Here is a 26,479-nt window from a genome sequence, read left to right as displayed (position 1 = left end):
CATCCAAAAATGAAAATTTGTTTAAAATTTACTCAACCTCCTGAGGTCGTCCTGAGGTCGATGTACATGAGTTTGTTTCTTCATCATAACAGATTTGGAAAAAAGTAGCATTACATCACTAGCCCACCAATGGATCCTCTGCAGTGAATGACTTTAGTTATAATAATAATAATAATAATAATAATAATAATAATCTAATAAAAAGCATAGAAAATGTAAATATGTAAAGACACAAATGAACAAAATATTTATTAATGTAAAATTCATAGGATGCATATAAAATGTCTTGATTTATTTTGCACAAAATTTCATCAGAATTACAAATAAGAAGAAAGCAATACCTGATTTCAAGAATAAACCAGCATAGTAAAATGATTTTTTTTATATTGTGATTAAAATATGATTTAGATTAAATGTTTTATATATATATATATATATTATTTTTACTTTGTTTAGAGAATTTTATGATTTTGAAAGAGTATTAAAGTTCAGCATGCAGAAATTCATTTGATCAATCTGAACTGATCAATTGATTGGTTGTCCATTCTTTTCTCTTCAGAAACTCTGACGTCCTCTTATACATCAGTATAGTCATTATCTGTCCCAGTATTCACTGAACCTGTTGAAACAAGGGCACAGAGTGCTATGTGTTGTGTAGAGCAGCATAAATGTGGCAAAACACACTAAACTTGTGAAAACTCATCTAGCAGCAGAATCAGAGTCACATGTTAGGAGCAAGTGAGGTCTAGGTGTTACTGTAACGCTATTGTGATCTGTTTGCTTGTTCTTTGGAGCTTGTAGCCTTTATTTAAAACCAGATGTTACAACAAATTTTGTATAGTTTTATGTGTGCATTTGAATATTAGACATGAAAATGAGTTGTTTGGATGAAACACACCTTTCGCTTTGCTTTTAATGGTGGCAACGGTCACTGCTGCAGTCATGATGAAGAGACCAACAGCAATGAAGGAGAAAAAGCCAATGTAGGATGAAGATGCTCCTTCATAATGAGGATCCAAGCAATGAGGATCTGCAGCAAAATCTGAAAGAAAACACAGGTGACATGAACTGTAAGTACAGAACAAATATACAGTTACATGTTTTGAGACACACAGGGCACATACAGTATGATACTGAAAGCTTGGTATGAACTTAATAAATCATTTAATGATATTAATAAATTAATGAACATGAAATAATGAGCCTATGCAAGTACTGCTTCTTAAGCCATTACAAGGAAACCTCATGAAATACTCAACAGGACAAGAATAGATTATTTTGGCATACATGTCTATGTGTCAGAATCCAACATGCCAGCAAAACAGAGCTACTACAGTGTATTTTACCTGACAGGCTGTATGTGTAGGTCTCACTCTGACGGTTCACAAAATAATTAATCTGGTGTACGCAGGTGAAGGAAACCGGAGGACTCACTTTCACATCAAACACACACACGTCATTTGAAAAGCACCGTGGGTTCTTTAAGGCATAGTTGTATTCACTCTTCAGTGACAGCTGGAAAGAGCTCTCAGTGAGCCTCCTTCCAAATGAACACATGACGATCACACGCTCTCTGTCCTCTGTCTGCCTGAATACTGTAATACTTGGCACTGGGACGTCTGAATGATGTCCATCTGAACAACACAATTATTAATTACAAACTGCTTTCCAAACTGACATATATTTTTGTATTGCATATTTTTTTAAATGTTAATGAGTAAGTAAGTAGGAAATGAGACCTACTCTGAATGCGCCAAAATGGTGCTGTGATATTTGAAAGAATAAAAAAAAGAAATTAAACATAAAAACTGTTGTTGTTTAAAAGTAAAATCCAGTTATAAATTTAAAAGACAACATTATCAATACAACAGTATGAATCTGCTGACTTACTCTGCGTCTGGTAATACACATTCCACCAGTAGGGGGTTTGAGCCAATAAAACAAAGACAGACACACAGTACACTGAACAGCTGAATATATGAGCATAAAATAACAAACCCATACTATTAAACCACTGAATTACTGCCATTACACTATTACAAGGAAACATCAAATGGAAAAACTGTATTCACTAAATTTATTGTGTTAAATCTAATGTCTGTAGGGTTCTATAATTTTAGACATAATATGTTTAATTAGAACCTTAAGATTTAAGTGTTTTGTCAGAAAACTAATATTGTAAAAAGTAGGGGTTAAAGTGATAGTTTGACATTTCATAAGAAAACACATTAAGAACATTATTAGCATTAAGAAAAAAATGATTAATATGCATCAATACAACACTGTAAATGTACTGACTTGTTGCATAGTAATACGGTTTCCTCCAAGAGGGGGCTTGAGCTTTAAGAACATAAAGAGAGTTTTACACATACATTTACTAGATTAAATAGTAATGTTAAATACCAGGAATGTTTATTAATTTCAAATAACAATAAAAAAAATTAGTTATCTTACTTTATTAGCCAACATTATGCATCAGTGTACAGTCTCCCCTAGGACTAGGTTAAGGGCTTTGGGGGAGTTTATGTTGGTTAGGGCCAGACAGACACCGACACAAACACTTAAAGGAGTCGTGGTGTTCATGTTTTTCTTTTAATGACAGCAATCAATATAACAACTTAATTATTTTTTCCCCAAATTCCATTTGAATTTTTCTGGATTCCATCTTGTTCCATTTTAGTTTTTCTGGTCTCCTTTTAATGGTTAAATTAAACTGTATTAATCAAAAATCATGTCTTATTAATTAAAATCATGAAACAATTTAACATCAATTTATTAAAAGTATAACAAAAATTACGTTTAGGGCCCAAGAAATGTTTTATTTTTTCCAACCTAATGTTTTATTGTTTTAGCATGTCTAATTATTTGAAAGCATACAAACAAGTTTCATTTATTCTTACAATAGCCTTATGATTTTTTTCCCCTCTGAAATTCTGTTTTGTGTATTTAAATTTTTCTGTTTATCATATTAAGGCATAAAACATTAATTTAATTTATTTATTTTTTTAATTAATGAACATAAAAAAAATTGGCAAATAAAGGGGATTTAATATTACAGTACAATTAAAACACTTAAGAAATATTGTATGATTATGCCTTAAAAATAAGGTTTAAATCATTTTAGTAGTATTATGTACATTCTACTGAACAATAGTAATGTATTTTTGCCATAATGTCTTCAAGTTTTATTTTGACGGGTTTCCGTTTGTATATGATATGACATGAGGGTAGCTTTACTCAAATGATACTTCAAATTCTTCAAAGTCAAATGCTCATGAAGTGAGGGGAATGTGTATCACCAGCAAAGTCACGATACCATACGTATCACGATACAGGACTGCGCTGAATTTTACCTCAGCAGAATTTAGTAAAACAGCTATGGCTGTGCGATATGGGGAAAATCAGAGTCAAGCTTCAGCTCAATATTCTCAATAATGTGCAGCACAGTATGAGTATCATTACCCTGCTGAAAAAAAACGAAATTCTTACAGTTTCCATTAAACCATTACAAAATTCCTTTTTGTTTTTGGCATTATTCCAATAGGAATTACTGTTGTTCTATTGGTTGCCATCTGCCATATTACCTCTCACCAATAGAATCCATCAAATAGACACCATTATAGTTTACATTAAAACCAATATAATTCCCATTATAACCCTGAAATCCATTCAGTTTTCTATTTTCTATTTTTAATTTTTTTCAGCAGACAAGATTATAATGGTATAACTACTTTTACAGAATTAATTACTGAACTTCACTGGAAATATTTGTTTATTTTTTTTATAAATAAAGAACTGTATTTTTTTAGTCAATTATTAAAGTATTACATTATGTTACATTTTATTTGGGATTTTAAGAACAAATGGCAAACGTGCTGAATGTTTCATTTCATCCAAGTGAAATTAGCAAGCAGTTAGACTGAATTAACATTCGTTTTAAACACAGAGCCAGGCGCGCAGGTTGTGCGCGTGGGTCAAGCCTCATCCATTTTACCAGATGTTCTCGTGGAGATTTGCGGTGCAGGGCCGCGCGCGAATATAACCTAGCGTTACGAAACAGGCTGCGTGAGTGCGGCAAGTGTGTAGCTACAGCTCGTCCGGGACGCGGGATTCGCACCACGTGGGGAAGAGAGGAGCGAGTATGAGAAGCATTCAGAGACATAGGTTGTGTGTGCGGTCTTCCAAATGGAAATAGCGAACATGCAATAAGGGATGCTCTTGATATGCATTGTGAAGCAGCTCTTGCAAATTACCTTTTTTGTTCGTTGTCTGTCTTTCGAAGCTTAAGTTACATAACGTTTTTCTTTAGTTTTAATTTGCCGAAATAGACTATTGATCTGACCCTGTAGAAGCCATAATCACACTCAAGGCTGTTTGTGGTGTTTTTGTTTTGGTACAGTGTATTGTATTGTGCGCATCTAAGGCTTTTGCGATTAGCAAATCGCAACGTCTCAAATCGCGATTTGGATTCGATTTCGATTAACCGCACAGCCCTAAAAACAACTGTTTATTAAACACTGCATACAATAGTGACATTTCTGTTGGCAGAGCAGCCAGCTGACCTCTGCATTATGAAGGGCCTCCATAACTGTACCACAGTACAATAATGGCATATGTTTCATGTTTACATTGGGCACTCCCCACCAGGTACAATATTCTGATTGTCTGCATCTTGTTTTTAAGCCCATAAATAATAATGTACTCGTTCTAATAAATTTATATTGTAATGTACTCATTCTAATATATATTAAAAAAATCATTTTAGCATTGCTGGTAGGTTATCATTGCACAAATTAACACACTCTCTACGTTTAAAAAAGAAAAAGTAGAAGAGTTCTAAACTAATGCGCTGTCTTAACTGTATCTAACGCCCACACGTTCAGTCAATCACACATATCATGTTGCGGCAGCACTCAGACATTCAGGAACAAACTTTTTAGCACTGCCCAGCAATTTTATCAACTAAATAGCTTAATCACTCAAGAGCTATATTATCTTTCTCAACAAGGAGCTAGTAACATAATTGTTTCTAAAGGAATTAAAGCCACAGCTTCACTGTTAATAGAGAAACGCTGCAAAACGGTGGTAATTCATACATATGCAGCCTCTCTCTCTCTCATAAATGAACACGTGTTGAATTACACTTTTTTGAGAATAGAATATGTGGAGAATAGTGGAGATCGCTAAACTGCAAGCTTACTGGTGTTTTCACAAAGCAAGCGCATTTATCCACAGTGGAGAGAGCGTGCATGCTCATGGTTGCCAGGTTGACCAAGATAACTAGCACACTTAGCAGATATTTCCGTATTGCACAAGTGGGAAGCTCTGTTTCGGGGATTACGTCTCTTTATATCAGACAACAGTGACCAGATTAAACTTTGTTATAGCCTATATATTATGCTCTATTTATGATTTTTTTTTTTAGAAACCTAGCACTTTTCAACTCTGCTGCACATATGCCACAATACTTTTATCGTCAAATCTCTGTGATGATACATCGTCGTATTGATGTATGGAACACAGCACTGTGCTCCCCTAATATAATGGCAGGAGGAACACTGGTGCAAATCTTATTTACTCTGAGTCTGGTAATACACTTTCCTCCTGTAGGGTGTTTGAGTTTAAATAAATTGTTAAAACAAAGAGAAACACATTGCTTTGAACAGAATATATGTGTATGCATGTGTATATATAGAATATAATAATCTGCACACTTACTACTGTAATTTAGGAAAACTAAATCCCTAAACTAAATGGTAACTAATAAGAGGGAAATCAAACATACCTTTGGTGTACCAGTATGGTGCTAGTAACATATTAAAATAATAATAAAAAAATAAAAAAAATAAAATAAAAGACATTATGCATCATAACATTATAGCCAACATTATGCATCAGTGCAATTAATAAAGTTTATTATTAGGGCTGGACCAGAATATTTGATTTTTTCGAATTAGTGGTGCATGATATATATCTGCCAATGACTAATGCGCATCTCGTCAGTAAAGCCGGTTCTCTAATCAGCGGTAAATTCCATCAGGTGCATGATTTCACACAGAGCAGCTGTTACTACATATAGTAGTTGTTAAATTACAAGCTGCGCAAATCCACCTTCATTATCAGCTTGGATTTGCGCAGCTTGTCAGTTAACAACTGCTCTGTGTAGTAACAGCTGCTCTATGTGAAATCACGCACCTGATGCGCATTAATCATTGGCAGAGATATATGTCGTGCACCCCTCTAATTGGCATTAATCATTGGCAGAGATATATGTCGTGCAGGGGTTGGCATTTGATTTTCAATTTTGAGACTCTTCAATATTCTGAGATTTTTTTTTTTTTTTTTTCGAACCCATTGAGTTTTTTTTTTGTGCGGAGCGCCGGCCCTGCCTGGCATCCCCTGATGAGTGGTTTTCATTAGCTTGAATTTGTATCGTTTAATTTGGGTGAGTTTCATGTGCATATTGTGTTTTGTTTTGTTTTGCAAAACAAAAAAAAAAATGCAAGCGACGCGCGAGCATGTCTCTTCTTTTTTTCTTTTTTTGGGTTTATCCGCCATGTTTATCAGTAATTTTACACATGATAAAAACATGCAGTTAATTTGCTTGGAAAATACTTGTGAATACAGCACCCATAATAAAAGTAAAGTAGCCCTGATTATTAATGTTTCTTCCGTTTGTTCCAGGGGCTTGAGTTTTTAGAAGATGGGGATTGAGTTTTTTAAGGATTTTAATATTTGTTTTATTAAGTTTTAATGTTTAATGATTTTGATGTTTATTTGTTATGAAAAAAATGTTATCTTACTGTATTCGCCAACATTATGCATCAGTGCAACAGTATGAATCTGCTGACTTACTCTGCGTCTGGTAATACACATTCCTCCTGTAGGAGCTTTGAGCCAATAAAACAAAGACAGACACACAGTACACTGAACAGCTGAATATATGAGCATGAAATAACAAACCCATACTATTATACCACTGTATTACTGCCATTACACTATTACAAGAAAAAACTCAAATGGGAAAACTGTATTCACTTAATTTATTGTGTTAAATCTAATGTCTGTACTGTTATATAATTTGAGACATAAAATGTTTAATTAGAACCTTATTTAGGATTTAAGTGTATTGTCAGAAAACTAATATTGTAAAAGGTAGGGGTTAAAGTGATAGTTTGACATTTCATAAGAAAACATATTAAGAGTATTATTAGCATTAAAAAAGCATTAATATGCATCAATACAACATTGTAAATGTACTGACTTGTTGCATAGTAATACGGTTTCCTCCAGGGGGCTTGAGCTTTAAGAACATAAAGAGAGTTTTACACAGTTTTAACATTTACTAGATTAAATAGAAATGTTAAATGCCAGGAATGTTTATTCATTTCAAATAGCAATAAAAAAAAAAAAAATCAGTTATCTTTATTATCAAACATTATGCATCAGTGCCACAGTGCAAATCTGCTGACTTACTCTGCGTCCGGTAATACACATTCCTCCTGTAGGGGCGTTGAGCTTCAATAAAACAAAGACAGACACACAGTACACTGAACAGCTGAATATATAATCATGAAATAACAAACCCATACTATTATACCACTGTATTACTGCCATTACATTATCACAAGAAAACATCAAATGGGAAAACTGTATTTACTTAATTTATTGTGTTAAATCTAATGTCTATACTGTTATATGATTTGAGACATAAAATGTTTAATTAGAACCTTATTTAGGATTTAAGTGTATTGTCAGAAAACTAATATTGTAAAAAGTAGGGGTTAAAGTGATTGTTTGACATTTCATAAGAAAACACATTAAGAGCATTATTAGCATTAAAAAAAGCATTATTATGCATCAATACAACACTGTAAATGTACTGACTTGTTGCATAGTAATACGGTTTCCTCCAAGAGGGGGCTTGAGCTTTAAGAACATAAAGACAGTTTTACACAGTTTTAACTAGATTAAATAGTAAATATTTTTTTAAATGCAATGTTTATTCATTTCAAATAACAATTTAAAAAAAAAATCAGTTATCTTACTTTATTAGCCAACATTATGCATCATTGCCCTAGGTTTACAGCTTTGGGGTTAGAAGGGGGTGGGGAGGGGGTTGGGTTGGTTAGGGCCAGACAGACAGCTACTTTTGTAGCTTTAACACAGATTTATTAATTTAATTTATAGAGTGTTATTTTATATTTAATTATTCGATTTCTGGATAATTAAATACTATTAGAATACTCTTAGAATTAGAATACTAGAATATTAGAATATTAGAATACTATTAGAATACTAATACTACTGAATACTATTAGACTTACCTGAAAAATACAAAGCACTGTTTATTTAATTTTGTATCTTTGTTTTATTATATTTATTTATGCTTGTAATTTGTTTATTTTCTATGCTGATTTACTCACCTACAAAATCACCCCAATCATTGATTCTTTTTTTTCCAAATAGTGCTATTCAAGTCATCTGGTGATTTTTTTTCTTTCTTTTTTTTCATATAGCAAAATATATTTGCAGAAAAACAAATTATCGCAATGTGAGTTTTTTCCAATATCGTGCAGCCCTAAATTGTATTAATCAAAAATCATGTCTAATTAATTAAAATAATGAAACCTAAACAATTTAACATCAATTCATTAAAAGTGTAACAAAAATTACGTTTAGGGCCCTATGAAATGTTTTATTTTTTCCAACCTTATGTTTTATTGTTCCCAAATTCTGTGTTTTAGCATGTCTAATTATTTGAAAGCATAAAAACAAGTTTTATTTATTCTTACCATAGCCTTATGATTTTTCCCCCTCAGAAATTCTGTTGTGTATGTACATTTTTCTGTTCATCAAATTAAGGCAAGCCCCCGGTAATAAAATCTTGTACATTTTAAAGTTAAATTCATAAATCTGGTGCACTTTGAGAGTTCAAAATTAAGAGCTCCAACACAGGTTTAGTGTGCAAAGTAAAAGAAAAAAGCTGGTGAATGTACTTGTTCTTGAAATTTAAGGGGGAACCTCTTTCTAGTTGTGATATAGTGTCTCAGTCTCACTGGTGAATTTGGAAGCCAAACAAATTAGAATAAAATGATAATAATAATAATAATAATAATTGTATATTATTATTCCTATGACAGTAATAGCCATATATTGTAAAACAATTGCACTGTGAAATAAATGAAAATTATTTTTTTTTTTCAGGTATATTAGTTTACCTTACTCTGCAGTTGGGAAATTGCAATATTTTTGTCCTAATTTCAACACTTGCAAGCAGGGCCTACAACTAACTTTCCCATCTACCAGTGGCTGATGACTTGAGAAAATTTACCGGACATAAATATTTTTACTTGCCATGAAACTATTTTTGCAAAAAACAGGCAGTTGCTACTACTACAACAACTAAACGTATTTACTAAAGAAAAGCCATTTGAAATTAGAACCAACCACTGAATTTTAATCACGATACAAAAAAGATAAAAAAAATAAAACCTGCATGAAACAAAAACAGACAGGCTGAATGAGAACGCAGATTCACTCTCTGACAGCAGGTGGCGCTTATGGATCAGCAGTGATAAGAAGGGAAAAAATGCCATTGAAACTTTTGTGAAGTCAGTTCCCTTCAGAAATATATTAATATAAACCCCCACCCCAATATTTAGGGCCCGAGCACCGATGGTGTGAGGACCCTCTTGTATCTGCTTCGTTTATTTTATTATTATTATTTTTTATTTTTTTTGATTTCTTTTTTCTTCTTTCTTCTTCTTCCTTCTTCTTCTCCAAAATGAATCGCATTTTTGAGGGCCTAAACATGCTCGAAAAGTCCTGAAACTTTGCACACGCGTCAGACCTGATGAAAATTTACGGATGATATAGGTTTCAGAAGAAGGGTGTGGCAAAAACAGCGCCACCTATCGTAAAAAAAATCAACAGCCCTCGAGCTGTGTTTCACGTACATGCACGAAAATTGGCACACATATGTAAAGCATCAGTACCTACAAAAAAGACTCTTGGAGCAATATCCGAAACCCAACAGGAAGTCGGGTTATTTTTAATTTTATGAGCAAATTTGCATCATTTTTGTCATTTGCATGCCTTGGATTTTAACGAACTCCTCCTAGAGATTTATTCAGATCAACACCAAATTTGGTATGCCTAATCTAAAGGCCTTTGCGATGTTAAATTGCGAAGATCTTGAGTTTTCGTTGAAGGGCGTGTCCGTGGCGGCTTAATTTCGATGATTCGCCATGAAAAATGAAGTTGCTATAACTCAGATAATACACTGTCCAATCTGCCACAAACTTCACATGTTTGATAAGACTCCTGACCTGAACAGATTGACATGCCCATATTCAGTTTAGTCATAGCGCCACCTACTGGCAACAGGAAGTGACATATTTTACGCTGCAAACAAACTACCCCGAGAAAATTTTATGACATAATTCTTTTTTTTTCAGTCACTCTATTCTAAAGGCCTGGTGCGATGTTTAAATTGTGAAGATCTTGAGTTTTCATTAAAGGGCGTGTCCATGGCGCGGTCACAAAAGTTCGATGTTCGCCATGGGAATAAAAGTTATTGTAACTTAGGCATAAAATTTCCAATCTTGCCCAAAACTTCACATGTTCGATCAGTGTCCTGGCCTGAACACATCTGAAGGCCAATATTATTGGGTGTGGCAAAATGCCTCGATAGCGCCACCTATACATTTTCAACGGAGTGCGCCTCGAGCTACGTTTCACGACCATGTACAAAAAATCGCACATGTACAAACATCGGTACACACATGTAACACACCAATACCTACAAAAAAGTCTCTTGGTAGAAAATTTGAATCCCAACAGGAAGTCAGTTATTTTTGAATTTTCTCTGCAAAAATTTGTGTCGTTTTTTGCCATTTTCAGGGGTTGTACTTTAACGAACTCCTCCTAGAGATTTATTCAGATCAACATCAACACTTTGTCAGTGTAATCTAAAGGCCGTTTGCGGTGTAAATTGCGAAGATCTTGAGGTTTCGTTTAAGGGCGTGTCTGTGGCGGCCTTACAAATTTCGATGTTTTCATGAGAAAGGAAGTTGCTATAACTCAGACATACAATGTCCAATCTGCCCCAAACTCACATGTTTGAGAAGACTCCTGACCTACATGCCAATATTCAGATATCGCTATAGCGCCACCTGCTGGCAACAGGAAGTGACATGATTTTAACAAATACTTTGTATGACATTTTATAATTTTTTTTTGGTCAATCTAATTAAAATGTTAAATTGTGGAAATCTTGACATTAAACAGTTGCGCCATGACAAAGTTTGATGTCTCGCCATGTGGGAAAAATGTAACTCAGAAATGTCCGATCTTCCCCAAATGTGCATGTTCGAAAAGAGTCTTAATCTTCAAGGTCAATATTCCACTATAATAACCTGCTGGCAAACAGGCTGGCTTGTGTTTACACTAACTTAAACTCACAGTACAAATCAAATATTTGGAAAGGACTGAAGAAATGTACATGGAGTTTCACAGGAAGATTCACATATAAATGTGATTCCTCTTATATTTACCAACTCTAAACGCATACGTTCGCTGTTTTACAAAAACGAGGGCCCCAGCATCACAAGCTGATCTCGTGCGCAATGTGCTTTATTTTTGGTAATTAATGAAACAGTTGTAAAATGTGAAACTGTTACTTTGGTTGAAAATGATCCAAATGTGCAAATTATGGATAACTGGTGGCGCTAGCAGCGCAATAAACACTGGATTCACTGTGATAAGATCAAGCTATTACATGTTTCACTTTTTTGATAAGTTTAACTTTCGTTTCACTTTGAAACAAGCAGCGCAAACAGACTTGATAAGTCATATTACAATTTGTTGGCTAATTCGTACGAATTCGTACGACCACACTCGTACAAATTCATACGATTTTTGCCAAATCGTACGTATTTTACGAGTTGCACATTCGTATGAATTTGTACGAATTACCTACACCAAACCCCGCCCCTAAACCTACCCGTCACTGGGGTCTAGACAAATCGTATGAAATCGTATGAGTGAGGTCGTACAAATTCGTACGAATTAGCCACCTCGTAAAATACGTACAAATTGGTCGTGAGATAGCGTTGGTTTGACAGATACTTGCCAAAGCAATGGCGTGAAACACAATGGGTCGCCACAGTCTAGTTAATGAATGGGAAACACTGTATTCCTTAAAAATAAGGTTTTAATCATTTTAGTAGTAGTAGTAGTAGTAGTAGTAGTAGTATTACGTGCATTCTACTGAACAATAGTAATTAGGGATGCACCGAAATGAAAATTCTTGGCCGAAACCGGAAACCGAAAAAGAGGAAACCAAGGCCGAAAACCGAAACACCGAAAGAAATTATGCCAATTATTAGTACCATTGCATTTATGGCTATGACTGTGTACTAACTTTACTAAAATCAAGGCATTGCAATTGCATAAATGAATATTGAAGTTTCAAAGAATAAATCAATTACAAATTATGCAAATATTTATTTAGCACATTGCAACAATGCACAGTATAAAATAAAATTCAAACTAAAATGTTTAACTTGACCCCACTCATGTGTACATTGAAAAATAATGCACAGGCCTACTGGCCTGCAGAAAGGTTTTAAAATGAAATGTTCTCTCATAAAAACAAAGTGCATTTAGGTCAAGTGCATTTAAAAATTTTCATCTGTAGGACTACTATAAGAAAGTGCATTACTTCTCCAGTAGGCAAGAGGGTTATCATTTCTGGGGATGAGGGCTTCATACAGATAACCATCTATCTGTTGAGCGGTTGAGCTTGTCATCTGCCTGACATTTGAGAAAGATTTGAGAGAGTGTATTTAAATAAGGCCGCGGCATAAATAAACATTTATATCAAATTTAAAAAAAAATTCTAGCAGAAATATGGCTACAATCTGATGTCACATATATAGTAGCCTAAGAACATAATAGCCTACGTATTATTATTATTTGAGCCACTTTCTTGCAGGATTTCACTGAACATATCAGACACCGAGGGTGCAGAGAGACGAGTCTTTTTTTCTGTGCTCTGATCTCCTTCTCCGTGCAATACTCTGTGCGCTTCTCCGTCTCCACGTGGGTTCTCCGCATCCATCGCTGCGATAATTGGATAACTGGGTAATTTCTCGTGCACGCGGCTTTATTTCCGCATCCACGTAATGGTCTTTATAAGGCGGATAAAGTACAGTCACGACGAAGTGCAGAGGATCCGAATAGATCTTATTGAAACGTGTGCTGACAGACTTAAAGAGTGTACGTTTCTTTGTTTTCACTGCGTGGTCCGTCTCAACCTCTTTGCTTAGGAGCCGCTTTAGTGTTGCGATTAAAGGAATAACGTCCGCTACAGATGCATCAGAGGAGCTCAGAGGGGGCAAGAAGAGAGAGAATGTTCTCTGTTAAGACCCACTGGTTAGAAGTGAATGTCGCGGGGAGCTTGTGGTCTGCGCTATGCAGGTGCACGTGCAGGTCGCGGTTTCTGTTTGCGTCATCACAACATTTCGTATTTTTTCGGTGATAAAAGTCTTTCGGCCGAAAACCGAAAATGCACTTTTGGGCCATTTTCGGCCGAAAATTTTCGGTGGCCGAATATTCGGTGCGTCCCTAATAGTAATGTATTTTTGCCACAATGTCTTCAAGTTAAACCAAACTTTTATTTTGACGAGTTTCCGTGTGTGATATGACATGAGGGTAGTTTTACTCAAAAGAAACTTCAAATTCTTCAAAGTCAAATTCTCATGAAGTGACTCTCAGAGCAGTTAAGGAGATGCTCATGTACAGAGGAGAAAATATTTATTTGATCCCCTGCTGATTTTGTAAGTTTGCCCACTTACAAAGAAATGAAGGGTCTGTAATTTTTATGGTAGGTTTATTTTAATCGATAGAGACAGAATACCAACTAGGGTTGCCACGGTGAGGAAAATTTCCCACCGGTTAATCAACGTGTGACAACACTGACAATACCGGTATCATCGTGGAGTGGGGGTAGACATGGGCCGATTACAGGTTTCAAGGTATACCACAATTTGAAAATGTCACGGTTTCAAAACAACTAATATTTTCCATTATAACGTTCCTGCGGTATGCGCTGTTTTCCATGTCTCCTCAAAGACTGAACGAGTAGGAATCTCTCAGACTAAGTGCAGTGTAGAGAGTAACACTGACCCGTCCTCCTCCTGTTGGTGCGAGTGAGCGGTCAGTCACATGTTTGTAGGGTGGCCCGGGTACACTTCACATTCAGCGTTCCTTTCCGTCTCGCGCACAGCCGCGTCTGCACAGCTTAGAAAAGTATACTCAACCGCAGATGAGCGTGGACGGATGAGCTCACATGCGCAGTACCACGGGATGAGCGGCTGTCCGCGAGCCCTCCTGATGACGAAAATAACGTAATGCCGACAGTGCGCGGACATCCGAAATATACTTTGGCCATTACGCGATCGGCAACCGGCTGTTTTTTGCCTTATTGCAACTCTCTGTTCTGCACTTGCACAAACTGCGTTACAATGCGATCATTTTTCAAAATGTGATTTATGTGAAAATATGAAGTCTGTTAACGACCGTTAATACAGACCAGAGACGCTGAAGACCGACGCACAGAGAAAAATACTGTAGCATGCAGATCACTCACTGTTCATGATGCACGGACTATTGGAAAAAAATCCTCAATATTGATTTGGGGATTTATATGAATGTGTTTCTGAGGGGAGCTATGGAAGCATATGGGTAGCAATATTCAATTGGGAATGTAATATGCAAAATGACAATGCAATATGTAAAATGGCAATGCATTTCTGTATTTGCATTTACATTTTCCAATACATTTGTGCAACGTTTGGTGCAAAATGAAAATGAAAATGTATTTATATAATTTTCATTTGCCATTTCATACACTAGTTTTAATATGTAAAATGAATATTCATTTTAACGCTTTATAAGTTGCAAAATTAAAACGAAAATGTATTACAGAAATTATTTGATATGTGTAACATGTTCAAGCAAAAACTGTGGCAAAATTATCATTCAAATGTTATTTTTCTTAATTGCATTTACACTCACAGTCAAGACACTTACGATTGCATTTCCATTCAATGTCCCGCAATGAATGTAGCAAAATTCAATGTGCACGTTGAAAATGCATTCCGAGCCGATCACGTGTCCGCCCCCCCGCGCGCCATGTCAATCACTGCGTGAACAAGGCGGGGCTCGGCAACAGGTAAACCTAACTTTTTGAGGTGTTGGAAACATGGCGGCGGCAGAGCTAATTCGAGCGTTAAATTCACTAGCAGATGAAGTGGAGCGTGTACAGAGAAACGGTAGTATTTCCGAAGATTGTTACGCGTATATATGTGATAGAACCAATACGTTGTTGGAACGTCTGGGAGAATTTTCTGCCTTATCAGGCGCCGACACCCGTTTGGCTGCTGACATTTTAAAGGTAGTGGAAGAACGATTGTCTTCGGATAGGCCTGGGAGAGTGGGGAGACCAGCCGTGGAGATTCCTGGCGAGGCCATAGAAGGGTATCTTATGTATGGGCTACACGTTAAAGATATCGCGGCCTTGTATGGAGTTAGTCGATGGACGGTACATCGACGAATGCAGCAGTGTGGACTGAAGTAAGTTAAACATCAATTTAAATACATTTTAATGCTTTTATGCAAACGCCTCAAGGCCATAATCACCGTTTTTTGTTTACAACATCGCGCATCATCATATTAAAAGGCACTGTTCATTGCACACATTTATCCTTACGATGTTATTTTTAATATTACTAATTCTGCGCAAACAAACTTCAATCAATTTCAGAAATAACAACTGATTTACATATACTACCGGCAAGTATTATCTATGTGACAGAGAAACATACAATTGAATAGTATAATATGATAGTTAGAAATTAAACTAGGACATTCAGTTATGACATTAATAGTTAAGACACAGACACGTGTATAGCGTTTTACACAATTCCAAGTCGTTGCATGCATATATGATGCATCTAATGCTAAATATATCACTCTATTATTCACTTGTCCCGCAGAGTTTCAGAGTTGTACTCTGGCATTGACAATACCGAACTGGACCGTTTGGTGATGGAGATTCAAAGGGAGCACCCACAGTGTGGGTACCGTATGATGAGAGCTTTTCTCCAAGCAAGTGGACATTTGATTCAGTGTAAGTTTGTTTTTGTTTAAATACTTGTAGGTTGATTTATACTTCTGTAACGGACCTATGCAGGGTTTTTCCTGGGTCAAAATTGGTCTTCGGTGGTGGCTGACCGACATGGTCATCCACACACAGTAAAGAGTACCCTAGTACCCACATGATCCGCAAGCCCAATATTGACAATAAATGTTAAATTTAAAATAAATACAAAGAAACAGTTTGTGATTTTTTTTTTTTCTTATCCTATTTATTTATGAAAAAAAACGATCACTGTTAGGCTAGATAGTAAAAGAAAACGATTACAACTTATTTTACATGTAAACATCATCGATACCAAAGTATATTTGAAATGTCAAAGGTATCACAATTTATCTATTTACAAATTATGCAATTATCAGACACAGATATTACCTGTCACTCTCACTGTCATCCTTTATTGCCGTCTTTGCAAAAAAAGCTGTGATTTTTCAACCATTGGCTTTCATAGTTTTGAAAGATAAAACCCTTTTTTGATAGACCTGATAATTATTTTAGTATAAATCATATCAATTAAAAAGTAGCATTAAAAACATAGCGTTAAAAGGTGTAATTTTTTACCATATAAAATTTAATACAATTAGCAGCTAGCTAGCAACAGCTTGCTTTGTGCTTTGATCTAGTTTCATCTCACTCCAGTCTAACTTTAAATTAAATGATTTTATAGGTAATTTACTACACATTGTCATAGGCCTATACTGTGGATTATTAAGGCTAAATTTTACTAACCACTCTTGCTAAATGGGGTAAGCACACTTACTTTCTCATTTCAGATGTGTATGTTCTTCTAAGAAGTAATGATTTGTTATACATCGACACTGACGGGCAGACCGACTGCTTTAACCATTCATTATAATGAATCGGCTCAAAGGAGTAATTTGGTCGCGAATCGGACTTTAGCGGACGTGTTGTGTGGGAATCCTGGCTGTTAGGACATCGCGAAAGATTTGTCAACACACGCACACACACACACACACACACACACACACACACACACACAACACTTCATAACTGGATAGATTTTTTTTGCGTTTATTTAAAGTTATGTCAGCTGCATGTGCGGAATGCTTGTAACAAGTTGTAAGAGAAGATAAGGCGACTTTTTTTTGACTGCAATTCACACCCAGCGGTAATTCAGCAAAAATATTCTCCGAATGCACCACGTGAAACATGGATTCGGTCTTCCGACCTTTAGGATCAGTTGATTTTGACGCGAGTGAGAGAGCAAAGACAGAACTGAAGACGGAGAGTGCGCGCGCGGGGGAGGGGCGCTGTGCTTGTTCTCTCCGTCACTCCGTCTGTAGCCTGCTTCACTCACAAAACACAATTACAGATCAAATAAGGCTTTGGCGGGACAAAAAATCGTTTTGGCGGCCGCCAAAAAATTTTCAATGTAGGAAAAACCCTGCTATGGCAGACCTGCATAGCCCATATGATGTGCCCTATGTGGCTGTTAGCATTTATAGCTCTGCTTTGGTGTGTTTGTATTGTTCTGCAAGTATACATAAATAAAAATTTGTCATAACGTGAAGAAATATCTACTTCTGCTGTGCTTTACTCCAGTTGTCGACACCACTACTGGAGTAAAGCGCAGCAGAAGCCTATATTTGTTTACGTTATGACAATTTTTTATTTGGATAAATATTTATTTGGATTCATGTTTTATGAGCTTTTATTTGTACATATTTGTTTGTAATCAGCCTTTGCACTTTCATTACAAGCAATCAGGCACTATTACATTTAGTTCCAATGAATGAACTACTGCAGATATATTTTTTATAATCCTGGGCAGGGTCTTTGGTTCTGATCAATCACAGCACTTGCATTCTGCGTAAATGCAATGTATAGTTATTTTATAGAGAGGCGTAACCATCATAGCTACACAGAGCATATGGCTTTGGTCCAATGTAGAAGTATAAACCAGCCTTCAGTCTACACTCACAAGATGGCTAATAAGATATTTGGTGTGTACACACAAACATTAAGTCCAGGTCAATTCTGGAAGATTTGAACCATTAGTCTCTATTATTATTATTTATTTTATTTTTTTCCTCAGTAACTCTTTTTGAAATTCTTGTATTTACTTTGCATCAAGTAGAAGTGATTTTACCCAACTCTCATTAACTTTGAGCAAACACATTACAGAATTCAAAATAATATCTCATCATCTGAAGTTTTTAGGGTACGTGAATCACTACACAGAGTGGACCCAGAGGGAACACAACTTCGAGCCCTGGCTAACCGGACTCTTCATCGCAGACAGTACTCCGTTCCTGGTCCGAATTGCATGTGGCATATAGATGGAAATCATAAATTAATACGGTAATTCGATTTTTTTGGAATCCAACTGAGATTGTCTAATGTTTTGATGCCAAGGACTCCCAAATACTATGATCTCACTTTTAGGGACCTACCGTACATATTTTCATTTACTACACATTTATACCCTCAGAAAATATTAAGCATAATATTCTAAATTACAACATTGTTGTAATAATTATTTTCATTAGCAAATGATATACAAGACACATTTATAAGGATGGTGATAGAAAAAGTCATTGGAATTTTCTAGTCAAAATGTGTACAAACTCTGATGTTTCTTGTCTGTCATCCTTTTTGTCTAAAATCAGATGGCGATTCGTGATCCATGGAGGCATTGATGGGTTTAGTCGTCTTGTAGTTTATCTGAATGCTGCTACTAACAATAATGCCACCACTGTGCTGGATGCTTTCCTTGGTGCTGTTAGCCAGTATGGGTTGCCATCTCGTGTTCGTTCAGATAAAGGAGGTGAAAACATTGAGGTTGCTCAATTTATGGTTCAGAACCGCGGAGAAAACCGCAATTCACACATTACGGGAAGGAGTGTTCACAATCAGAGGTAGATGAAAAAGTATTTGTATCATTTGAAATCATGACGCTTTTCTTATATATATATATATACAGTACAGACCAAAAGTTTGGACACACCTTCTCATTCAAAGAGTTTTCTTTATTTTCATGACAATGAAAATTGTGGCTTCACACTGAAGGCATCAAAACTATGAATTAACACGTGGAATTATATATGGAATTATATACATAACAAAAAAGTGTGAAACAACTGAAAAAATATCATTCTACGTTCTTCAAAGTAGCCACCATTTGCTTTGATTACTGCTTTGCACACTCTTGGCATTCTCTTGATGATCTTCAAGAGGTAGTCACCTGAAATGGTCTTCCAACAGTCTTGAAGGAGTTCCCCGAGAGATGCTTAGCACTTGTTGGCCCTTTTGCCTTCTGTCTGCGGTCCAGCTCACCCCTAAACCGTCTCGATTGGGTTCAGGTCCGGTGACTGTGGAGGCCAGGTCATCTGGCGCAGCACCCCATCACTCTCCTTCTTGGTCAAATAGCCCTTGATGCCTTCAGTGTGACTCTACAATTTTCATAGTCATGAAAATAAAGAAAACTCTTTGAATGAGAAGGTGTGTCCAAAGTTATCCTTTATGTACAGTTGCAATCAAAATTACTCAACCCCATGACCTGTCATTTTGATGCCAAGAACACAATTTTATGAAAAAATTTAATAAAGGCATCAGTAAACAATTATAGAAAGTTTATAAATACACATTTGAGTGTTAATTGATGATGAGAAGCATCTGTCGCCTCTCTACTGCAATCTTGGCCCATTTCTTTCTATAAAAAAACTTCCAGATCACTGATAATTTTTGGCATTCACGTTATCCCTGCTTTCTTCAAATTCAACTAACTTTTCAATGAGATTTAAATCTGAACACAGGCCACTCAAGAACATTCTAAGACTGATCCCTGAACCAAGCTTACGTATATCTGGAGGAAAGTACATTTATAATCTAGGGGTTTGGTTTTACTGGAAAGAAAGTTGCCAATAAAGTGCTGAAACTTAACTGTAAAATCGCTTCAGAGTTTTGTACTTATTTATTTTTTACAGCAATATATAAGTTTTACAGGCAACCCTAACCCATGGTCAAACATGGAGGTGGTCCAGTCTCCTGTTCCTGGAGATATACTGTACCTACCAGCCAAGTTCTGTTCTAACCCTAATTAAACGCACATATCTGTAATTATCAAGTGCTCCTGAAGATCTTAATTAACTTCAGTTTTGTTCGAGCAGGGTTAGAGCTGAACTTTGAAGGTAGGTAGATCTCCAGGTACTGGATATGTCACTCGTGTTCAAGACTATTCAAACACCTGTCAAATCTAAATGCAGATAATATGGCTTTGATCTATAAAAAGGTTATGAATTTTACTGATCAGTGTGATGCTTGTTTGTATCATCATCTTTTTAGGATTGAACGTCTTTGGCGAGATGTATACACACAAGTCCTTGATTTGTTCCACACATTGTTTTACCATTTGGAGATGACTGGACTGTTGAACCCTGATGATGAGATCCACATTTTTGCTCTGCATTGGACCTTTTCCCTCCAGTTACAACATCAGCTTAACACTTTTAAAGAAGCATGGAACTTTCACAGACTGAGAACAGAGAACGGTCGATCTCCATATCAGCTTTGGCTGCAAAACAGAGATGCTGCTGATGATTTAGGGACTGTATGTTTGCACATTAAACTCACACTAACTCTTTTTCTGGTCCATTTAACCAGTGCTTAAAAATCTTGTCCTGGAGGCAAGTCTTATGTAACACAATTGATGTAAATTATTACATTTAATTTCCTCACTCACAACTACATCAGAACAATAAATGTATGGCTTGGTGGCACATAAATGCTTATTTTGTTAAATGCATAATATTAAAGCATCTGTTCTTGTATTTTTTTGGTTGATGAGGACTATGGTGTTGACTGGGATGGACCACCTGCCATGGAAGATGCAAACAGCATTTCAATCCCAGATGTGCAGTTGCCACGCAGCCTCACTGCAGAGGAGATTGCAGGTCTTCCCAACCGGGATGTTCCACTAAATGCCACAGTGAATGTTTATAATTCCACAGTGGAACAACTGACAGAGATTTTAAGATATTAGATGTTCTTGTTTGGAGCATTGAGGACTGACGCCATGAACTGACTTTCTTTTGGTGAGTTTATTGTAACATTGTGTATGAAATGCCTGAATTACAGCAAGGCTTTCTGATAACTTGTTCTTATGTAAACTTCATTTAACTCACAAGAATTTTGAACAATGCAAAACTGGGAAAGTTCCTTTCAAGAACATGCATTCATAAAACAACAATAAAAATGCTGAAGACGACAAACACGTCATTCATTTTTTTCCCAAACATGCATTTATCGGTTCATGACCAACTTTAAATGTAACAACTCAGACAAGGCCAAAGCCAAACCTTGTGGATGAAACTGCTGCTCTCATGGCTTGTGTAAATGCAAGAAAGGTTCTGCATCTTAAAGGAAGTTTTAGTGTTGTGAGGCAGGTTGAAGCCACTGGCAGTGTAAGGTCAGGTGACACTTCAACATACAGATGTTGAGGCAGAACCGTCCAGCCAGTCCAAAACTTCATCAACTCGCACAGTTCAGCAGGTGATCCTGCATCAGTTTGGGTAAAACAATATTTTCCATTGCATCATTCGTTTACATACAATCATCTGCTGCTGAATATTGAACATGCATTAAACTAATAATAATAATTAAAAAAAACCTGTTTACCTGTTTGAATATATTCACGCAAGAAGGCTGTAACGTCACAAGATTGCTCCAGGTTGAATTGGGCTTCATCTTCATCACTGTCAGGTTCTGGCCAGATGACCCTCTTAAGTATCATCTAATACAAAAACAGCAGCATTTAATACAAGCTAAACACAGGGCAGCCAAATTTATTCAGTAATTCATTCAACTACCTAGAGTTTTATCAGAAACCATTAATAAACTGTTTGTTCACTGCAAGTATCAAAGTAGAAAAGACCTCTGGTTCCAGTACTAGTGCAGAAGATCTGGGAAACAGTACTCCAGCTAAACTGGTTTGTTCTTTTATCATTCTCAAAACACCAGTGTCTTTGAGTCCTCTCCGCAGCTGTGCGATCTGTTTTTCACGTCGACCAATAACCTAGAAATTAACAATAAACCACACTAAAAGGACAAATGCCATAGAAGCCAAGATTTTTTTTTTTTTTTTTTGTGGTGTTAGAGACAGTGCAAGTAGAATATCCAGCTGCAGTTTACAGCTTTCACCATTAAATAAGATAATACCTACCCCATGGTAGAGAATGGTTTCTGCCAACCATCTTCTGTTGATGTTGCTGACTGCTGGCAGGTCCCAACTGATGGCCAGATTGTTGATACTGTCCATTTCGTTCGGATTTAGTTCATTCTGGCTTTCCAGCTATGATTTATACAAAGCATAAAAATGTAAGTCTTAAATATATTTTTCCACATTAAAAAAAAATACGAAAGACAGAGTGTACATACAAGGGACACAACTTCAATCACATCTGTATCAGGACAGTCCTTCAACTCCAAAATTGGAGTATCATCCTTACTGCCACTTAAAAGGGGGAAGAAAGCTGCACTAAGTCCTGAGTAGAGTGGACCTCCATTAATAAATGAATGTCCAATCATTCTTCCCACAACTCTGAACAGGTCACCATCCAAAAGTGGTCTAGATGTCGAAGGGACCTTGTGATCATCTTCTCCGTTGAATAAAAGTGTTTTTCCACAGTTATCTGGTAAATTTATAACAAGACAAATGCACTCAAATGACATTCTTAGTAAACCTTTCTATTAACTATGCTCATACTTATTAAATTAAGTTGAACAAAACAAAACTTTTCTTAAAATGCATTACATCCTGTATTTGCCTACCCTTTGTATTACCCTAACTGAAGTGGAGGTCAAAGAAATTGTATGTCCAAGTACATTTAACTTCAGATTTGGAAATTGTAACTTACCAATGTCCAGTTCAAATCCATTGTGGAGCTTATCCATTACCAATGTGAAAAAATGCCGTGTTACTCCATCCCCTAATGCAGCATCACCTGTTTTTAGCACAAATTACAATGTACATCATAACCACATTAATAAAACCAAAATAGAACAAAATACGAAAATAGTATGCAAGAATGCTACGTAATATACTAAATGCCTTTATATACAAATATTCATACCTTTCAGTTTTACAGTAAACGGACTTGTCCAATCAATATTTGGACGTTTATAAAAAGTTAACATTTCCCGTTCTCGATCCTTTTCACAGCTGTGTAGATCTAGTGTAACAACTAGGTCTGGTTTGTCCTCAGCATTCTTTAAGATATGTCTTCGAAACAGCCGGGCAGCTGTTTCAAGATCAGGCTCAATTTTCCACTCTATGCAAACACAGTCAAGTGATTACAACAAATCTTCAAAAGATACAAATAACTGATATGATGATTTAATAACATGATGTGTGTGCTAAAGCGAATACAGAGAAAGCAATGTTCAGTGGTATGTTCATTTAGATGGAGACACCTTCAGTGGCAGGCTCTGCTGATGGGCTGGTAGTGGCTGAGAAAAAAGTAGTGAGTGATGTTGAGGCCCTTTCCTCCCTTTCAGCATAATCCTCTGACATGGTTGCTGACATTTCTTCCTGTCTTGTACTGCCAGTGTTATCTGATATCACTTTGCCTGACTCATGTAACCTGATTTAACCATAACCACAGAACAGCGGTGAACATTTTTTAATTCAACATCACTCCTTCAGCAGCAGTATTACAAACCTTACCACAATAAGTGATACCTGTTTCTTTAATAGAATGCCCAAGTAATACAATGTAAAGTATATAATAGTAAAGTAATACTTTTTTGGGGGGAAAGGCATCACCAAGGTCTGTGAAAATGGTCCAAAAATTTTAAATCTGCATTAAGAGATTAGATAACCACATCAAATATACCCTATTTGGTTAGACTTTATTTCGATAGTTCACTTTAGACATCCTACTAACTATAAGTAACTTTTCAACTTCAGGTCAACTAACTCTGTCAGGTTAGGTGTTCAGGTTAGGAGAATAAGTTGAATTGTAGTTGCCAGGTTACTTATAGACAGTAGAATGTCTGTTGGGAGACCAACACAATAAGGTTTTAGCAGCGATTAAGCAAACAGTCTACTAATTCTCTAATGACAGTTAGTAGACATGTAGTTGAAAAGTTACTTATAGTTAGTAGAATGTCTAAAGTGGACTATCGAAATAGAGTGTTACACATTATTGTAAAGGAAAAAAGTGCTTATGTATATAAAATGTTGTGTAATCATGTGTTAGTTTTTTGTTTTTTTAAAGGTCACCTACTTTTCACAAACATCAACATGGTCTTGTATTTCTGACAGGCTATACTTCTTATTGCAGTACAAGCATTCTGTCAGTGGTCCAGTGGATACAGGCTGGTCACTCTCAAGATTCTGAACCACAAGAAGAAGAAAAAAAGACATAAACATTAACAGATAGTAGGGTTATTTTCTTTTAGAAAAAATAATAATTTTGGTAAACTCCTAAACTTTTTTAAACCTACCTGCACATCTATATCTTTCTGGAGTGGCCTGATATATATGACAGCCTGCCCAATCATGACTGACTCACTTAAGAGGTACTCGGGGCAATAGCCATCGTCTGGACAGGGTATTGTCTCTAATATTTTTGAACGTGTTGATCCTCTGGATCGCAAGAGCTGGAAACCGCCACACTCTTTCAGGATGGGGAAATGCTGAAAAAGATGGTCTGAAAAATCCTGTGGAGTGCAGTATTTGTCTAAACAAAGATAAAATATAAAAGACATGCAACTTAAAATCTGATTATGAGTTAGATTGTAAAAATACAAGCAGATATATATATTTTTTTATTGACTTACCTGGAAAGGTTATCCTCTTTTCTCCTATCCCTGACCTCTCTAGTTTGTTTTTCACTGAGGGACTTGGGACCTCACATTCCTTTCTTTTGGATAGGCAAAAAAAACGATGGGTGTAGGACACACTTTTAGATTTTTTTGCTGAAGGTCCGGCAGTGTTGGGACGTTTAGGCATACGGCCCCGTGAATTTGAGTATGGTGCAAACAATCGTAAAACTTCTGCTGCAATATAATGGGACATAAAATATGAAATGTATATGTTAGTCTTTGGTATTTTAATAAATTGACTTTAGTGCTATATCAAGGTTGCCAGCTGACTTGTATTCAGACACATGGGAGTGAGGGAGGGGGATCATGCGAGCTGCGTTTCAACGTTCAAATTCGGTCAACTCTGAAAAAGCGATTTCGTATGACGTGACCAATAAAAGATCGATAGGCCTACATCCGACATGTCCTTTAAGTTACCTGAAATAAATTAATACCACACATTTTTTTCAGTGAAGTGGAGAAGCAGGGGTGATATATTAATGGTTTGGATCGACTATTTCGAATGTTTTTGGTAATATTTGCATGCTTAAAGTCTAGTAAGTTGATGTGACCGCAGGTGTCACCCCGTTTTTTGGGGGGGGCAAAACGAGCACTTTTCGTACACTCTACGTAAGAGTGTGATCGTCAAATAACGTTACACTCCACACAGTCTTGACCCCGAGTGAAAGCTGGCAACCCAAAGCCTAACCGTTTGACGAAAGACCCCTTGTCTCTTTCTTGCCAACTTACCCCGTGTCCCACCACTTCGATCCGGGGGCGTCATTCTTAAGCTGGACGATGGCCTCTCTGAATCTGAAGGGGCAGCATTTGCACTTCGCTCTAGTGCTTGGGCAGCTTCTCGGAGAAGCTGTGGAACTGTCTTGTCCATATTCTCTTCCTTGAATCCTCTTGAGTCTGGTCTTTGAGTCTCTTGACCTTCTGCAAGCCCCGCCTTGTTCACGCAGTGATTGACATGGCGCGTGCGGGGGGGGGGGGGGGGGCGGACACGTGATCGGCTCGGAATGCATTTTCAACGTGCACATTGAATTTTGCTACATTCATTGCGGGACATTGAATGGAAATGCAATCGTAAGTGTCTTGACTGTGAGTGTAAATGCAATTAAGAAAAATAACATTTGAATGATAATTTTGCCACAGTTTTTGCTTGAACATGTTACACATATCAAATAATTTCTGTAATACATTTTCGTTTTAATTTTTGCAACTTATAAAGCGTTAAAATGAATATTCATTTTACATATTAAAACTAGTGTATGAAATGGCAAATGAAAATTATATAAATACATTTTCATTTTCATTTTGCACCAAACGTTGCACAAATGTATTGGAAAATGTAAATGCAAATACAGAAATGCATTGCCATTTTACATATTGCATTGTCATTTTGCATATTACATTCCCAATTGA

General features: G+C 36.3%; 3 protein-coding genes across 6 annotated transcripts in view; 1 reads left to right on the top strand and 2 right to left on the bottom strand.

Annotated features, from left to right (window-relative positions):
- Positions 1–423: 423 nt before the first annotated feature.
- Positions 424–26,479, bottom strand: part of LOC109102334 — a 37,043-nt gene continuing 10,987 nt past the window's right edge. The window contains exons 5-11 of one of the 3 annotated variants that reach the window (XM_042729313.1): positions 7,888–7,929; positions 7,477–7,518; positions 2,299–2,340; positions 1,744–1,764; positions 1,347–1,634; positions 899–1,042; positions 425–619 (exon numbers count right to left, since the gene is read on the bottom strand). In XM_042729313.1, coding sequence (XP_042585247.1) covers positions 576–619; positions 899–1,042; positions 1,347–1,634; positions 1,744–1,764; positions 2,299–2,340; positions 7,477–7,518; positions 7,888–7,929 — 623 coding nt within the window. In that variant the 3' untranslated portion in view covers positions 425–575. Of the gene's footprint in view, positions 620–898; positions 1,043–1,346; positions 1,635–1,743; positions 1,765–2,298; positions 2,341–7,476; positions 7,519–7,887; positions 7,930–26,479 lie in introns of all 3 variants that reach the window. The other 2 variants (XM_042729315.1, XM_042729314.1) reach the window with 2 other exon arrangements.
- On the top strand, positions 14,787–21,452 carry LOC122138218. Its single transcript, XM_042729309.1, has 6 exons — positions 14,787–15,642; positions 16,065–16,198; positions 18,400–18,547; positions 18,856–19,104; positions 20,531–20,795; positions 21,024–21,452. The coding sequence occupies exons 1-6, from the start codon at positions 15,272–15,274 to the stop codon at positions 21,225–21,227; spliced, it is 1,371 nt and encodes a 456-aa protein (XP_042585243.1). The 5' UTR covers positions 14,787–15,271; the 3' UTR covers positions 21,228–21,452.
- LOC109050650 lies at positions 21,267–24,881 on the bottom strand. 2 transcript variants are annotated; one of them, XM_042729312.1, is made up of 9 exons: positions 24,692–24,881; positions 24,472–24,581; positions 23,317–23,514; positions 23,101–23,187; positions 22,622–22,875; positions 22,407–22,535; positions 22,119–22,259; positions 21,863–21,977; positions 21,267–21,742 (listed from the first exon to the last, which is right to left on the bottom strand). In XM_042729312.1, the coding sequence occupies exons 2-9, from the start codon at positions 24,488–24,490 to the stop codon at positions 21,522–21,524; spliced, it is 1,164 nt and encodes a 387-aa protein (XP_042585246.1). In that variant the 5' UTR covers positions 24,491–24,581; positions 24,692–24,881; the 3' UTR covers positions 21,267–21,521. The 2 variants fall into 2 exon arrangements, with proteins under 2 accessions (XP_042585246.1, XP_042585244.1); XM_042729310.1 differs by lacking the exons at positions 24,472–24,581; positions 24,692–24,881 and adding an exon at positions 23,657–24,455.

The sequence above is a fragment of the Cyprinus carpio genome, chromosome B8 (assembly GCF_018340385.1).
Source record: "Cyprinus carpio isolate SPL01 chromosome B8, ASM1834038v1, whole genome shotgun sequence".
Classification (NCBI taxonomy): domain Eukaryota; kingdom Metazoa; phylum Chordata; class Actinopteri; order Cypriniformes; family Cyprinidae; genus Cyprinus; species Cyprinus carpio.
The sequence above is the reverse complement of the archived record's forward strand: the minus strand, read 5'-3'. Positions and strand labels throughout refer to the sequence as shown.